This window comes from Salmo salar, chromosome 02 (assembly GCF_965601325.2).
Source record: "Salmo salar chromosome 02, fSalSal1, whole genome shotgun sequence".
NCBI classification, from domain to species: Eukaryota; Metazoa; Chordata; class Actinopteri; order Salmoniformes; family Salmonidae; genus Salmo; species Salmo salar.
This window is the reverse complement of record NC_138292.1, coordinates 34,762,848-34,778,475: the sequence shown is the minus strand read 5'-3', so window position 1 is coordinate 34,778,475 and position 15,628 is coordinate 34,762,848. Positions and strand designations below refer to the sequence as shown.

The following is a 15,628-nucleotide window of genomic DNA, read 5'->3' as shown; positions in this document are numbered from 1 at the left end:
ACGGACGCAGGCAATGAGGCAGTGATTGCTGAGATCCTGGTTGAAGACAGCAGAGGTGTATTTGGAGGGCAGGTTGGTTAGGATGATGTCTATGAGGGTGCCCGTGTTTACAGATTTAGGGTTGTACCTGGTAGGTTCATTGATAATTTGTGTGAGACTGAGGGCATCAAGCTTAGATTGTAGGATGGCGGGGTGTTAAGCATGTCCCAGTTTAGGTCACCTAACAGCACGAGCTCTGAAGATAGATGGGGGGCAATCAATTCACATATGGTGTCCAGAGCACTGCTGGGGGCAGAAGGTGGTCTATAGCAACGGTGAGAGACTTGTTTCTGGAAAGGTGGATTTAAAAAAATAAGTAAAAGCTCAAGTTGTTTGGGCACAGACCTGGATAGTAAGACAGAACTCTGCAGGCTCTCTCTGCAGTAGATTGCAACTCTGCCCACTTTGGCAGTTCTATCTTGTCGGAAAGTGTTATAGTTAGGGATGGAAATTTCAGGGTTTTTGATGGTCTTCCTAAGCCAGGATTCAGACACGACTAGGACATAAGGGTTGGCAGAGTGTGCTAAAGCAGTGAATAAAACAAACTTAGGGAGGAGGCTTCTAATGTTAACATGAATGAAACCAAGGCTTTTACGGTTATAGAACAAATGAGAGCGCCTGGGGAATGGGAGTGGAGCTAGGCACTGCAGGGCCTGGATTAACCTCTACATCACCAGAGGAATGTAAGAGGAGTAGGATAAGGGTACGGCTAAAGGCTATAAGAACTGGTCGTCTAGTACGTTCGGAACAGAGAGTAAAAGGAGCGGGTTTCTGGGCACGGTAGAATAGATTCAAGGCATAATGTACAGACAAAGGTATGGTAGGATGTGAATACAGTGGAGGTAAAGCTATGCATTGAGTGATGATGAGAGAGATATTGTCTCTAGACATATCATTTAAACCAGGTGAGGTCACCGCATGTGTGGGAGGTGGAACTAAAGGGTTAACTAAGGCATATTGAGCAGGGCTAGAGGCTCTACAGTGAAATAAGGCAATAATTACTAACCAAAACAGCAATGGACAAGGCATATTGACATTAGGGAGAGGCATGCATAGTCGAGTAATCGTAGGGGTCCAGTGAGTAGCTCGGGGGGCCGGAGACACGGCGATTCAGACAGCTAGCGGGCCGGGGCTAGCAGATGGGCATTCAGGGGACGTCGTGACGGAGGAGCCAGTTGTAGCCCCCTCATGCTGTTACGTCGGCAGACCAGTTGTCATGGATCAGCAGGGCTCCGTGTGGTAAAAGGGTCCAGGCCAATTGGCAAAATAGTTATAGTGGCCAAAGAATTTGTCCGATGGGCCTCTTCAGCTAACAGTCCGATATGCTCTATACAGCTAGTGGGCCGCGGCTAGCAGATAAGCATTCAGGGGATGTCGTGACGAAGGAGCCAATTGAAAAACCCCCGCGGGCGACTTACGTCGGTAGTCCAGTCGTGATGGGTCGGCGGGGCTCCGTGTCGTCAGTAAAAGGGGTCCAAGCCAATTGGCAAAATAGGTATTGTATCCCAAGGAGTGGCTGATGGACCTCTTCGGTTAGCCGGGAGATGGGCCTAGCGAAGGCTAGCTCCAGGCAAATTTGGTTCTTGGACAGACACGTTAGCCAGGAGTGGCCACTCGGATAGCAGCTAGCTAGCTGCGATGATCCAGGTGAAAAGGTTCATAGCTTGCAGTAGGAATCCGGAGATATGGAGAAAAATAAGTCTGATTTGCTCTGGTTTGAGTCGCGCTGTGCAGACTGGCTAGAGTTGTCCGGGCTAAAGGTAGCTGATGACCGCTAGCAGTGGCTAGCTGACTACTAGCTAGTAGCTAGTTAGCTGACTAGCTTCTGTTGGGGGTTCTGGTTTAAAAGTAAAGAAAATAGCAGATCCATACCACATTGGGTGAGGCGGATTGCATTTGATGTTAAGAAAAATATAAAAAATATATATGTGAAGAAAAAATATATATACACGGGACACGCCAAGATGAGGACAAAAGACTTCTGACTGCTACGCCATCTTGGAACTCACATGTGACTATAATTATAAAAGAGTTGGATCTCCCCCTTTTAAAAGTGGCAGGACAAATGCTGATTTCCAGATCTTTGGAATTTCATTACATTCCAGGGTTAGATTGAACAGATATGTAAGTGGTTCAGCTATGAAATCCTCTGCCTGATTTAAAAAGCAGGGATCAAGAAGATCAGAACCTGCAGGCTTTCTCTGATCTAAGGATTTCAGGGCTTTTTGTACCTCCTGCACTGAGTATGGCAAAAAAAAGTTTGACCAGCTCTCGCTGGTTCATCTACACAGGGTTGTACAGGGACTGAGGATACTGAATCAATCAGCCTACCAGATGATGCAAAGTGCTCATTGAAACAATTCAGGATTTCAGTTTTGTCGTATACAGCAACAAAGTCCTTCAATACACATGATGATAATTCATTAACATTACTGTTTCCAGACATAGACTTAATAGCCTTCCAAAACATTCTAGGGTCATTTTGGTTATCGGTGGTAACAGACAGAAAATATTCACACTTGGCCTTCCTGAGAAGAAAATAACTCTTGTTTCGTAACTGCCTAAAAAGAAGCCAATCAGCATCAGAACATGATTTCCTTTCTTTAGCCCAAGCTAGATTACGTTTATGAATAATACAAGACAGCTCAGAAGAAATCCATAGATTATCCCGCCCTTTAACCCTGAACCTGTGGAATGGGGCATGTTTGTTTACTATTTGGGAAAAAAACATCATGAAAGCATTTCCAGGCAGTTTCCACATCAGGAATAAGCTCAATCTTGCTCCAGTCAAAATAAAACAAATCATGAAAGAAAGCCTGCTCATTAAAACTCTTCAGATTTCTCTTATGAATAAAGCGTGGGTTTGTCTTAGTATTTCGAACAGCAACAACAGCACAATGGTCACTTAAATATTCTGTGGTTGGTGTTTTTTGTCATGATTTATGTGGAACATTTGTCTATCAAATCAATCAGGGTAGATTTATCTGGACATTTGGGATTTGAGCGAGTGGGTGAGTTAATCAACAGGGTAAGATTCATAGAATTACATAACATTTTAAATCATCAGACACCGGCTTTAACCAACACCAGTTGAGATCACCAATCAAGATCATTACACTGTAAAGAAGTTTAGACGTAAGGTGCATCAGAGAAGAAAATGCATCACTGAGAGCAGAGGGGGGTCTATAACAGCCAATCACAGTTATACAGAGACCCTTTGAAACCTCAATATTCAAAGCAAGAAATTCCAACTGTTTACAAATAGTTTCAGACTATGCCACACTTACAAGGAATTTAGTCTTTACATACAGTTGAAGTCGGAAGTTTACATACACTTTAGCCAAATACATTTAATCTCAGTTTTTCACAATTCCTGACATTTAATCCTAGTAAAAATTCGCTGTCTTAGGTCAGTTAGGATCACCACTTTTATTTTAAGAATGTCAAATGTCAGAATAATAGTAGAGAGAATGATTTATTTCAGCTTTAATTTCTTTCATCACATTCCCAGTAGGTCAGAAGTTTACATACACTCAATTAGTATTTGGTAGCATTGCCTTTAAATTGTTTAACTTGGGTCAAACGTTTCGGGTAGCCTTCCACAAGCTTCCCACAATAAGTTGGGTGAATTTTGGCCAATTGCTCCTGACAGAGCTGGTGTAACTGAGTCAGGTTTGTAGGCCTCGTTGCTCGCACACGCTTTTTTATTTCTGCCCACAAATTTTCTATAGGATTGAGGTCAGGGCTTTGTGATGGCCACTACAATACCTTGACTTTGTTGTCCTTAAGCCATTTTGCCACAACTTGGGAAGTATTCTTGGGGTCATTGTCCATTTGGAAGACCCATTTGCGACCAAGCTTTAACTTCCTGACTGATGTCTTGAGATGTTGCTTCAATATATCCACATACTTTTCCATCCTCATGATGCCATCTATTTTGTGAAGTGCACCAGTCCCTCCTGCAGCAAAGCACCCCCACAGCATGATGCTGCCACCCCCTTGCTTCACAGTTGGGATGGTGTTCTTTGGCTTGCAAGCCTCCCCCTTTTTCTTCCAAACATAACAATGGTCATTATGGCCAAAAAGTTATATTTTTGTTTCATCAGACCAGAGGACATTTCTCCAAAAAGTACTATCTTTGTCCCCATGTGCAGTTGCAAACCGTAGTCTGGCTTTTTTATGTCAGTTTTGGAGCAGTGGCTTCTTCCTTGCTGAGCGACCTTTCAGGTTATGTCGATATAGTACTCATTTTTCTGTGGATATAAATACTTTTGTACCTGTTTCCTCCAGCATCTTCACAAGGTCCTTTGCTGTTGTTCTGGGATTGATTTGCACTTTTCACACCAAAGTACGTTCATCTCTAGGAGACAGAATGCTTCTCTTTCCTGAGCGGTATATAGCCACACCCCCACCTTTCTTTACTCGATCAGTGTGATACACATTGTAACCATTTATACAAATATCCTCAAGAACGGACTTGCTGAGCCAGGTTTCAGAAAACACAATTGCATCAGTTGATTTAGCCCAAATCCTAACCCCATCAATTTTTGACAACATGCTGCGTACATTTAGATGAAAAATACCAAAACCAGATCTACATTTAAAATCTGAGGGGGTTTGAAGACATTGCATATCAGGGCCAGGGTTAGGTTGCACGTTACTAATCTTAATCCAAGATGGTGTAACAGTCGGATGTGTGTTTTTCTTGTCACATGTAAATAGTCGGTTTCTTAGTTTTTTGGTATAAATTTGAATATCACTTTCCATTAACGAACTGAATGGACTTTCCTGCAACTCGCCTCACCCAATGTGGTACGGATCTGTTATTTTTTTACTTTTATAGCTGGAACCCCCATCAGAAGCTAGCCAGCTAACTAGCTAGTAGTCAGTTAGCCACTGCTAGCTGTCTTCACCGTTAGCTTGGACACCAGCCAGCTTTAGCTCGGTCAATACCTGCCAGTCTGCACAGCGCGATATCAACCCACAGCATATCAGACTGCTTCTCTCTACGACATCACCGGATTCCTGCCCCAATCTCTGGACCATTACACCGGATCATCGCAGCTAGCACCAGTTAGCCTTGAGCTAGCCTCGAGCTAGGCCAATCTCCCGGCTAGCCAAAGAGGTATACCAGCTAATTCTTGTTCTACAATATCTCTTTTGCTATTTGGCCTGGACCCTTTATTGCCGACACGGAGCCCCGCCAATCCATCACAACTGGTCTGCTGACGTAATCGGCTTTTCCGTTGTGATATCGCCGAAGACCCATCTGCTAGCCCCGGCCCGCTAGTTTTCTGAATGCTGTGTCTACAGCTCGCCTAGAGTAGTAGCGACTACCGAATGGGTCCCTACCTAGTTAAATAAAGGTGAAATAAAATAAATATCAAAAAAGAAAAACTTGGCACCTCTGTTTAATAACCTTGCACGGCTGCTCTTTTTTAAGAGACCTACTGCAAGCGAATTCTACAAGTGAGTTTCCAGACAATACAAAAGTAATTTAAAACCATTAGACTTTGGTAGTGACACAAGTTCGTACTGTTCATGCCGCAAATGCATCGGCACTTGGACGAGTGGACGGAGTGACAAAGAGCGAGTTCCAGCAGACAACATGTCAAATGGACGGTAGAGCACATTGTCAGATGTACTCACCCAGCGACAATGTTCGTTTTCTCCAGGGTTCAGTAAAGTCAGTGCACAAAGCAATACCACAAAAATTTTCATTTTCTCTGAGAGATGTAAGAAATAGAGGCCAAGGAAAGGTAAGGGGAGAGAGGGAAGGTGTGTGTGTGTGTGTGTGTGTGTGTGTGTGTGTGTGTGTGTGTGTGTGTGTGTGTGTGTGTATTTTGGGTGTGGGGGTCAGCCAGGCGGAGAGCGAGGAGGAGTAGCTTGGACGAGATACTCCGCGGAGTGAAAGCTGAAGAAAGAACTCAGGCCAGCCAGAGATAGGATTACTTTGGTAAACTTCAAATAAAGAAGTGCAAATAGTGATATATTTTTTTTAAATCTGAGTTGAGGGAGACCCGCGATCTTTACACCAGCAAAGCAAAATAGTTTGCACTACACAACAAGGACATTTTGGATTTAATAAACCATAAATTAGTAGGTTATTAGTAGGTTAACATCTATTAGTCACAGACAAATGACTTGACATGCTGCCATCTTGGATTTCTGCATATGGAACCTATCCGATTGTCTTCAGCATAGTGAATATGCATGAAATTATCTCAATCATGTTAATGAATGTGGCGGGTTTTAAGAGGAAATGTCTAAAGGGAAAGTGGTTTTAAGGGGATTTTCTATCAGAGGTAGTTTGCCTTGGGGGTGATATTTGAAGCGAACACCTCTTAAGCATGAAACACCGAGAATCTCACTTCCGATAGACTGCCGATAGGTACTTATCACAGTGGGAGGCCATTCCTTCTCTTGCTAGATCAAAAGCGGTTCCTGCTGCGTGCCAACCAGGTAGAAACAAACCTACCATTTCTACTTCGCAATGCTCGTCAGTGGCCAACAACTTGACTTTGAGCCAATCAGAGCGCACAAACCCCCACTTGGGGGAGCCAACAGGAGTGACGAAAAAATTTAAAAAAGAGGGCATTTTCTCCCTACATCCATGGTTAAATGGCATATAAACACAGACACACTACTGGTCAAAAGTTTTAGAACACCTACTCATTCAAGGGTTTTTCTTTATTTGTACTATTTTCTACATTGTAGAGTAATAGTGAAGACATCAAAACTATGAAATAACACATGGAATCATGTAGTAACCAAAAAAGTGTTAAACAAATCAAAATATATTTTATATGAGATTCTTCAAATAGCCACCCTAAACGACAGTCCATCATTACTTTAAGACATGAAGGTCAGTCAATACGGAACATTTCAAGAACTTTGAAAGTTTCTTCAAGTGCAGTTGCAATAAACATCAAGCACTATGATGAAACTGGCTCTCGTGAGGACCATCACAGGAATGCAAGACCCAGAGTCACTTCTGCTGCAGAGGATACGTTCATTAGAGTTACCAGCCTCAGAAATTGTAGCCGAAATAAATGCTTCACAGAGTTCAAGTAACAGACACATCTCAACATCAAGTGTTCAGAGGAGACTGTGTGAATCAGGCCTTCATGGTCCAATTGCTGCAAAGAAACCATTACTAAAAGGACACCAATAAGAAGAAGAGACTTGCTTGGGCCAAGAAACATGAGCAATGTTCATTAGACCGGTGGAAATGTGTCCTTTGGTCTGGAGTCCAAATTGGAGATATTTGGTTCCAACCACCATGTCTTTGTGAGACGCGGTGTGGGTGAACGGATGATCTCCGCATATGTATTTCCTACTGTAAAGCATGGAGGAGGTGTTATGGTGTCTTAACCAGCCATGTCTTAACCACACAAGCACCGTGATAGAGCACATTGACTCATTAAAGATTTGTCTCTCCAATTTTTAAGGACATACACACGCACGCACATACACACACTGCGACCTGTGAGCTGCATGTTTCACAAAACCACCTCACATTCAGCCTCTCTCCTCTGTCATCCTCTCAGGCATCCCGAGGGTGGCCCAGTGTAAGTTCTCCCTGCCCCTCCGTCTGGTCTGCTGCCCCTCCGCCCCCTCCAAGAACGCCAAGTATAAGATCACCGTGGATACCAACAAACCGCCGGTCAACCTCAGCGAGGTCTTCCCAGGTAACAGACCATAGAGATCTACCTGAGTCACCCCAGAACCTGGTCTGTACCATAGATATCTACATGACCTGTTCTCCACTGGTTCCCTATACACCCAGGGATAGAGAGGGAGTGGGGTTCCGTGAGGATAGTGGTTAAGTTTTAAGTCTGCTTTTCTTCGATAATGTCAACTGCATGACAGTGAGTGGCATGTATTTGCACTGGAATGGAGAGTGAGTGGTATGTATTGATGCTGTTGATGGTGTTTGTGGGAATCTAGTCTACCTGCTGTTGGTGAGCAGGTCTCAGCTCTGACTATCAGTCATTATCTGGAGCTGGGCATGGCGTCTCCTACCACACAGGACCCCTGTCCAAGATTAGATGCATGAAGATAGTTTGTGTGTGCGCGTGCTTGCGCACGGCTCTGTGGGCAGATAAAGAACAATGTGATGTGCTCTCTTCGCCTTGGCTGGCGTCCTGAGGAGAGATAAGCTGCCATATCTCTGTCTGACATCCCACCGATGGAGACCCCACTATACTGGCCCCTGAGAACCTCAGAGACAGAGTGTGTGTGGTAGGGAACCCATACCATATCTCTGCCTGACATCCCACCACTAGAGTCCACACTGTACTGGTCCGTGAGAACGTTAAGTCTGTGTGAATAGTGGGTTATTGTGGTGTTTCAGGGGACCGTTTTCATTTATGTGCCGTAATCAGACAGATATCTGTATCCTTAACCAATGGACTCTAGTTCCTATTGTTCTCACTAAATGACCCTCTCTGTGTTGTAGACTTTCTGGAGAAGTCTGAGGACAAGGAGGGAAACGCTCTGGCCTTCCACTTCCTCTCAGGGCCCAGAGTCACTGTACTGGCCTCCAAGACCTCCCGTGAGTACACACACGCGCAGCATCCTCTAGCGCTTGGTTGATGTGGAGTTGAGCTTTCTCTACCTCCCTCTCCCTTTCTCTTCCCCCCTCCATTCTACCTTCTCCAGAGCGCTACCGTATCCAGAGTGAGAGTTTCGAGGACATCTGGCTGGTGGCTAAGGAGCTGGTGCAGCGCTTCGACCGCCACTTTGCCAAGCAGGGAATCAAAGACTTCAGAAACAGCTTTGCAGGCCCTATACCTCTGGCTGAGTACTTTGAGACTGTCGACCACCACTTTGAGGTGTGTAATGAACACAGACGCTCTGTCACACACCCATTCATGTGTTGTGTTTCTAGGTACAGCTTTTGTCTACAGTGTTAGAAAAACCTTGTGTGTGTGTGTGTGTACATGTAGCTGCGTGTGAGTGCAGAGAAGTACCAGGACCTCCTGTCAGAGCGGGCGGTCCAGTTCAGAGCCATCCAACGCCGTCTCCTGACCCGCTTCAAAGACAAGACCCCCGCCCCCCTACAGAACCTAGACACACTGATGGAGGGCACCTACCGCCAGGTCAGACACAGACAGTAGACCAGGACACTCTCAGGCATGCACATAGCATTTAAAAACATGATGAAAGGAGAGTCTCTCTCCCCTCCCTTCTTCCCTCTCTTTTGTGAGGTGTTGATTTTTCCCTACCTCACACCATATGGTGATACACACACACACACACACACACACACACACACACACACACACACACACACACACACACACACACACACACACACACACACACACACACACAGAGAGAGAGAGTAATGAGTGCACTAGTGTTGATTTACAGAGTGATGGGCCTACACTGCTGATTTATGCACTTCCTGCTACTACTGAGGTGCTAGCTCCCACCCTATGGTATACTTATAGCAGACAAACACTGCCTTGACCACAAACACACAGGAATGCACACACATAATGCCATGACCACACACAGGAATACACAAATATACACACCCATGCTTGTGCAGGCACACACACACACACATACACTGTAAGGACATAAACACAAAGACATACACTACCAGTCAAAAGTTTTAGAACACCTACTCATTCAAGGGTTTTTCTTTATTTTTTGTATTTTCTACATTGTAGAGTAATAGTGAAGACATCAAAACTATGATATAACACATATGGAATCATGTAGTAACCAAAAAAGTGTTAAACAAATCAAAATATATTTGAGATGATTCAAATAGCCACCCTTTGCCTTGATGACAGCTTTGCACACTCTTAGCATTCTCTCAACCAGCGTCATGAGGTAGTCACCTGGAATGCATTTCAATTAACAGGTGTGGCTTCTTAAGTTAATTTGTGGAATTTCTTTCCTTCTTAATCCATTTGAGCCAATCAGTTATGTTGTGACTTAGGTAGGGGGGGTATACAGAAGATAGCCCTATTTGGTAAAAGACCAAGTCCATATTATGACAAGAACAGCTCAAATAAGCGAAGAGAAACGACAGTCCATCATTACTTTAAGACATGGTCAGTCAATGCGGAAAATTTCAAGTGCATTCACAAAAACCATCAAGCGCTATGATGAAACTGTCTAATGAGGACCGCCACAGGAAAGGAAGACCCAGAGTTACCTCTGCTGCAGAGGATAACTTCATTAGAGTTAACAGCCTCAAATTGCAGCCCAAATAAATGCTTCAGAGTTCAAGTAACATACACATCTCAACATCAAGTGTTCAGAGGAGACTGTGTGAATCAGGCCTTCATGGTCCAATTGCTGCAAAGAAACCACTACTAAAGGACACCAATAAGAAGGAGAGACTTGCTTGGGCCAAGAAACACGAGCAATGGACATTAGACCGGTGGAAATGTGTCCTTTGGTGATGGAGTCCAAATTGGAGATTTTTGGTTCCAACCGCTGGTGACACTGTCTGTGATTTATTTAGAATTCAAGACACACTTAACCAGCATGGCTACCACAGCATTCTGCACCGATACGCCATCCCATCTGGTTTGGGCTTAGTGGGATACGCCATCCCATGTGGTTTGGGCTCATTTGTTTTTCAACAGGACAATGACCCAACACACCTCCAGGCTGTGTAAGGGCTATTTTACCAAGAAGGAGAGTGATAGTGTTGCATGAGATGACCTGGCCTCCACAATCCTCCGCCCTCAACCAAATTGAGATGGTTTGGGATGAGTCGGACCGCAGAGTGAAGGAAAAGCAGCCAACAAGTGCTGAGCATATTTCAAGAATCAAATATAAAGTATTTTTTGATTTGTTTAACACTTTTTTGGGTAACATGATTGCATATGTATTATTTCATAGTTTTGATGTCTTCACTATTATTTTACAATGTAGAAAATAATACAAATAAAGACAAGTCCTTGAATGAGTAGGTGTACTAAAACGTTTAACCGGTAGTGTATACATGCGCACAAACACAGACACACATACACACCCATCTATCTCTGTCGTCTAGGCTCGTCTTATCGCCCGGTTAGACATTATTTACTAATGTGGGAGACGGGCTGTAATAAGAATGTGGGAGCGTTTGTGTCTCTCTTTTGCTGTGTGTGTGTGTGGGGGAGCCTTCCTTTTTTAAATGATGATTAAACAAAGAAACCTCATTAGAAACCTCTATAGTTCGGAGTGTGTGATGGGAGTGTGGGACAGTGTGTTTGTGGTGTCATTATAGTGTGTGTGTGTGTGTGTGTGTGCGTGTGCCTTGACTTGAAGTTCCCATTGTGAGTGTGTGTCGGGTGATGAGTTCCAACTGTGTGTGGATCACTGTATTTGTGTGAGTGTGTGAGTGCACGTGTGCGTTTTGAGTGGTGTAGAGTGTCTGACGTTGAAAAGTGATGGTCCCTTGCCGTCACTGTTTACAGTGGGGGCTCATTTGGTGAGGCGCTCTTTAACGCTGTTCATTAGCTCTCTTACGACTCTGGGAGTGGGTAACATCATGACATCATTAGATATTTAATGTGTCAGTACTTAACCATTACTCCTGTCTGAGTAGAACCATGCAGAGCTCACACTGTAGATACACTCCCCATCAGGTCCACTACGAGGTGTACTCATACCCTCACCACGAGATTCAAAACTGGTACAGTTTTAAAGGGACACTTACCTTACAAACTGGGATCAGTGTTCAAGTTTTGTTGCCGGTGAAGGGTCCAACGTCCAAGTTGGCCAAAAATCTACTGTCCCGAACTGAATTTCTACTGGCCCGGACATGGTGTAGTTTTAAATTCATTGGGGGTCATGCAGGCCCTTAAGGTTGGCATGTTGTTTCTTCTCTATATCCAGCTATTAATAGGCTACATTTGGTTAATTTTGGTTAGGGATGGGTACTTTTAAATAATATAATACGTTTTTTGTTGTTGGTGATATTCGGATAGTCGAAATACATGTTTTAAAATAGTTTTTATTAAACTTGCGAACTTGCTTGCTGCTCAGCCTGTGCGACTTGGGAGGAGAGGTGCCGCTCTTCCCGGTGAGTTTGACACAGGAGGAAGAGGAAGAGAGGGTAGCCATACAGACTCGTGCTAATTAGACAAACTTATAGATGCCATAGTTTATCTATCGTTCCATCTGGTAGTGCCTGTCTTGACTGCATCAAATTGATATTAAGAAGCTAGCTATGTTAGCCAGCTAGGTAGCTCGCTACCCAGACTAATTGAGGAGATTTTACTGGGCTTTCTGTCCTAAGGTACAACAACTACATGCAGATTGGTCCTTCTAACTTAATTGCATCATTTTAATTCCATCTGGCATTGATTAGAGATCTCTCACGTTGCTTGCTTGCTACACATGGAGCTGACTGTAGACAGTGCCACTTTTATTGGGCAACAATAATAACAAACTTGTGAAACCCATATATGCTACTACGGTAGGCCAATGTCTTTTTTACAGGGCGCACATCATCATAACTACGTTTTAGAAGTTTGGTGTTTTATCGAATTAAGTATTTCAAATGTCGTGGTATATCATTGTGTGTAGCGTGGATCGTTTCATTTAGACAGTCTTTTATTGTTCAAATTGGCCTATGAGTGTTATGTATTTTTGTATGAATACTCTCGCAAGTTATTGAATACTAACAACCGTTCGGATATTAGAATATTAAAATAACCAGGCCCATCCCTAACTATAATATGTATTAAAAACCTGTGTAATCTATTTTAGCAATGTAGGTCATTGTATTAATTGCATACATTTTTGTTTCTAAAGTATGTTATTTTGACAATACTGTTTATGGCAGATATCTGTCTAAATGCACTGCATGTCCCAGTGCCAGCTAATGCTATTAATATATCAGTGTCTCTTTTTTTCTCTAATGCTAGTTGATGCTGTCCCAGCGCTGCTGCCTGTCCCTTAGCATTACTAGTGCCCTGAGTGATTCTCTCTATACAGTATTACTCTGTAGTCTAATGTGCTCCGGTGTCAGTCAGTCCATCCCTTCCTGCCTCCGCTTCCCGCCAGCGCCTGCCACCCACCGTTGATTCGGGAAGTTTCTGACACTTTATACGTGCTGTAATGTATACACGCACCCAATAATGGACGCTATCGACGGTCTACTAGGAAGAGTGATGCACGCGTCAAATAAATGATTCATATCTCTGGGTGAGGTATGGGTTATAAAGCCCTTCTGAAGGTCTGTGAGCTATGGTGGTTCTCACGGACTCAGCGCTTTAGTTACAACAGGGGTCGTCAGTCATGAGTCTTCATCTTTTGACATGACAAATGTGATTGTAAATGACGGGGGTTAAAAGTTGTTTTTAGCTACAGTACGTGTCTTATTGTGCTTAGTCAGGGATAGTACACTCAAATGACACATTTGCCTAATATAATGGATACCAAGAAAGTAGTCTGTGGACCCAGAGACTCAGCAAGTGGTAGATGAGGTACATGTGTACTTTGGATGAACTAAGTGCAGCATCATCGAATGTCAGATTGGTAAATATTATGTGTCTTATCTGTGGTCAGGCTGGGCTGTTGGTTAGGGGACTTCCCCTCATTAATGTTTGTGCATGTTGTTTGTCATGGAGAGAACAGAGAGATACTGTGAGGCCTGTGTGATTTTTCTGGTCTAGTGTACATTCATATAGAGGGGGATAATATTTCCTTTGTTCATTATTTCCTCATCTCTTCCTCCTATATTTTATTCATGAAGGCCAGATGTGGCCTGCTCTATAATGTGTATGTGAGCTGGCCAGAGGTTCTGTTTCCCCCACTTTTTATTCTCACTACTTTAAAAAACGTTACTCATCCTGGCCCCATGGTTTATAGTTCAGCCTGGCTCACCCTTTAACTCTCTGTTTGATTAATCTGTGGCAGGTATGGAGAGGTTAGCCAGAGGGCTATCTTAGCCTAGCCTTAGCATTCCTGTTTTTCTCCTCTGCTGTTGATCTCTGAGCGAAAGCACACTGCTGTCACTCTGGACTGGGAAAGACGTTTCTGGGTGGGGGGATGCAGAGGGGAAGGAGGGTGGGATGAGTGAGGAGGAAAGCCTGGCATGCTGTTTCAATAAATATAAATATTTGCCCAGTGTTTATCTCAGGTAAAATGGCCACCGTGTTAGCGTTAGCGTGCTGTCCTAGCGGGCCGCGGCACTAGCTGTCTGGGAGCTGAGTTTGAGTTGAGCGGAGGCTCTCTGTAATTAGCAGTTCAAAAGCAGGAGGTGGGACGCTTTAGTTTTGACTGACAGTCCGCTCGGGGGCCTCTCGTTCCAGTAATGGAGGCTTCTCTCAGACAGCGGCTGATTTATCTGTGCCCAAATGGAGCGCTAAACACGGCTAAAGACAGATCCCACTGTGTACGTGTGGCCCTCGCGATTAATGGCTGGGGCTCTCTCTGAGCGCTGTGTGTGTGTGTGTGCGTGTCCATTGAGATGTGTAAATGTGTTTCTCCTCAGTAAAATACCCCGGGGTCAGAAAAAAAGGAGAAACAGAGGAACTCCCTCAGGTGCCCCTGACCTTTCATCTGCTACGCAAACACAGACCGCACCTGAGAGACTGCCTTTCAAACTGGCCTTCGAACACACACACAGACACAGGATAAATGAACATACAGCCTACCCATCATGCACATTTAGGAGTCACTGGGGCCCTCCTCTATGAATGTCTACCATATCAATGAATGACTGTCTTTCATATAGCTGACTGACATATAGGCATGTGTGTGTAAGAGTGGGGGACTGATATAGAGGAGTGATTGATATAGAGGAGTGTGTGTGAGACACAGTCAAGCCTCTGGAAAAACCTGTCTTTATAAATGTGATGTCATATGGAAACCAGTGTTGTGTGGAGATAGTCTTGTTACTGTTGGGAGATCATTCTTATGGTGGTCTCGTAGAAATGTCTGAAGATGGGCATATCAGGGTACTCCTGTAGGATTTAACATTTTCATTGCAAGGCCCATAAATAAATACCTTTCTATGTACAATACATTGATATAGTATTTAAATCAATGTTAAAAAAAAGTATAGAAAGAGATGGAAATATCAATGGTCATGGAGACCCACACCTCTGTACCGTATACATACATGGAGCAGAGCAGCCTCTGGCCTTAAATACTGTGTCACTTCCTGTACCTCTTGGGTCAGAAGAATGTCATCATGGAAAAGGCTTTTGTTTGCTTACACCCAATCTAGAGAAGACACTGTTTAGTATCGTAAGTGGTGTCTGTGACCAGATACACAGAGAAATATCTATGATGTAAAAGACTGGATGCCACACAGACTAGGTTACGTCCTACATGGCACCCTATTCCCTATGTAGTGCACATTTAGTGCACTACATAAGAAATAGGGTGCCATTTGGGACACCGATTTAGGGGTGTGTGCGTGCGTGTTAGCGTGCGTCGTCTGCTGCCCCCTCAGGCCATACACAGCAGGAGGGAGAGAGGAGAGGGCGTGGGACTGGGGTGCTTTATCTAAGAATGTCAAATCCCTGAGAGGAGCCACAGCAAAGCCCATCTCTGCCAGTCTGCACAATCCCCTCACACACACCACCCTCCTTCTCTGTTCCTATGGAGAAGGCCCAGG

At 44.1% G+C, this 15,628-nt stretch overlaps 1 protein-coding gene across 2 annotated transcripts in view; it reads left to right on the top strand.

Annotated features, from left to right (window-relative positions):
* Positions 1-15,628, top strand: part of LOC106581206 (protein PTHB1) — a 205,479-nt gene that overhangs the window by 59,320 nt on the left and 130,531 nt on the right. For both annotated transcript variants that reach the window (XM_045702702.2, XM_082962193.1), the window contains 4 exons: positions 7,590-7,730; positions 8,501-8,596; positions 8,704-8,876; positions 8,991-9,143. In XM_045702702.2, coding sequence (XP_045558658.2) covers positions 7,590-7,730; positions 8,501-8,596; positions 8,704-8,876; positions 8,991-9,143 — 563 coding nt within the window. The remainder of the gene's footprint in view (positions 1-7,589; positions 7,731-8,500; positions 8,597-8,703; positions 8,877-8,990; positions 9,144-15,628) is intronic.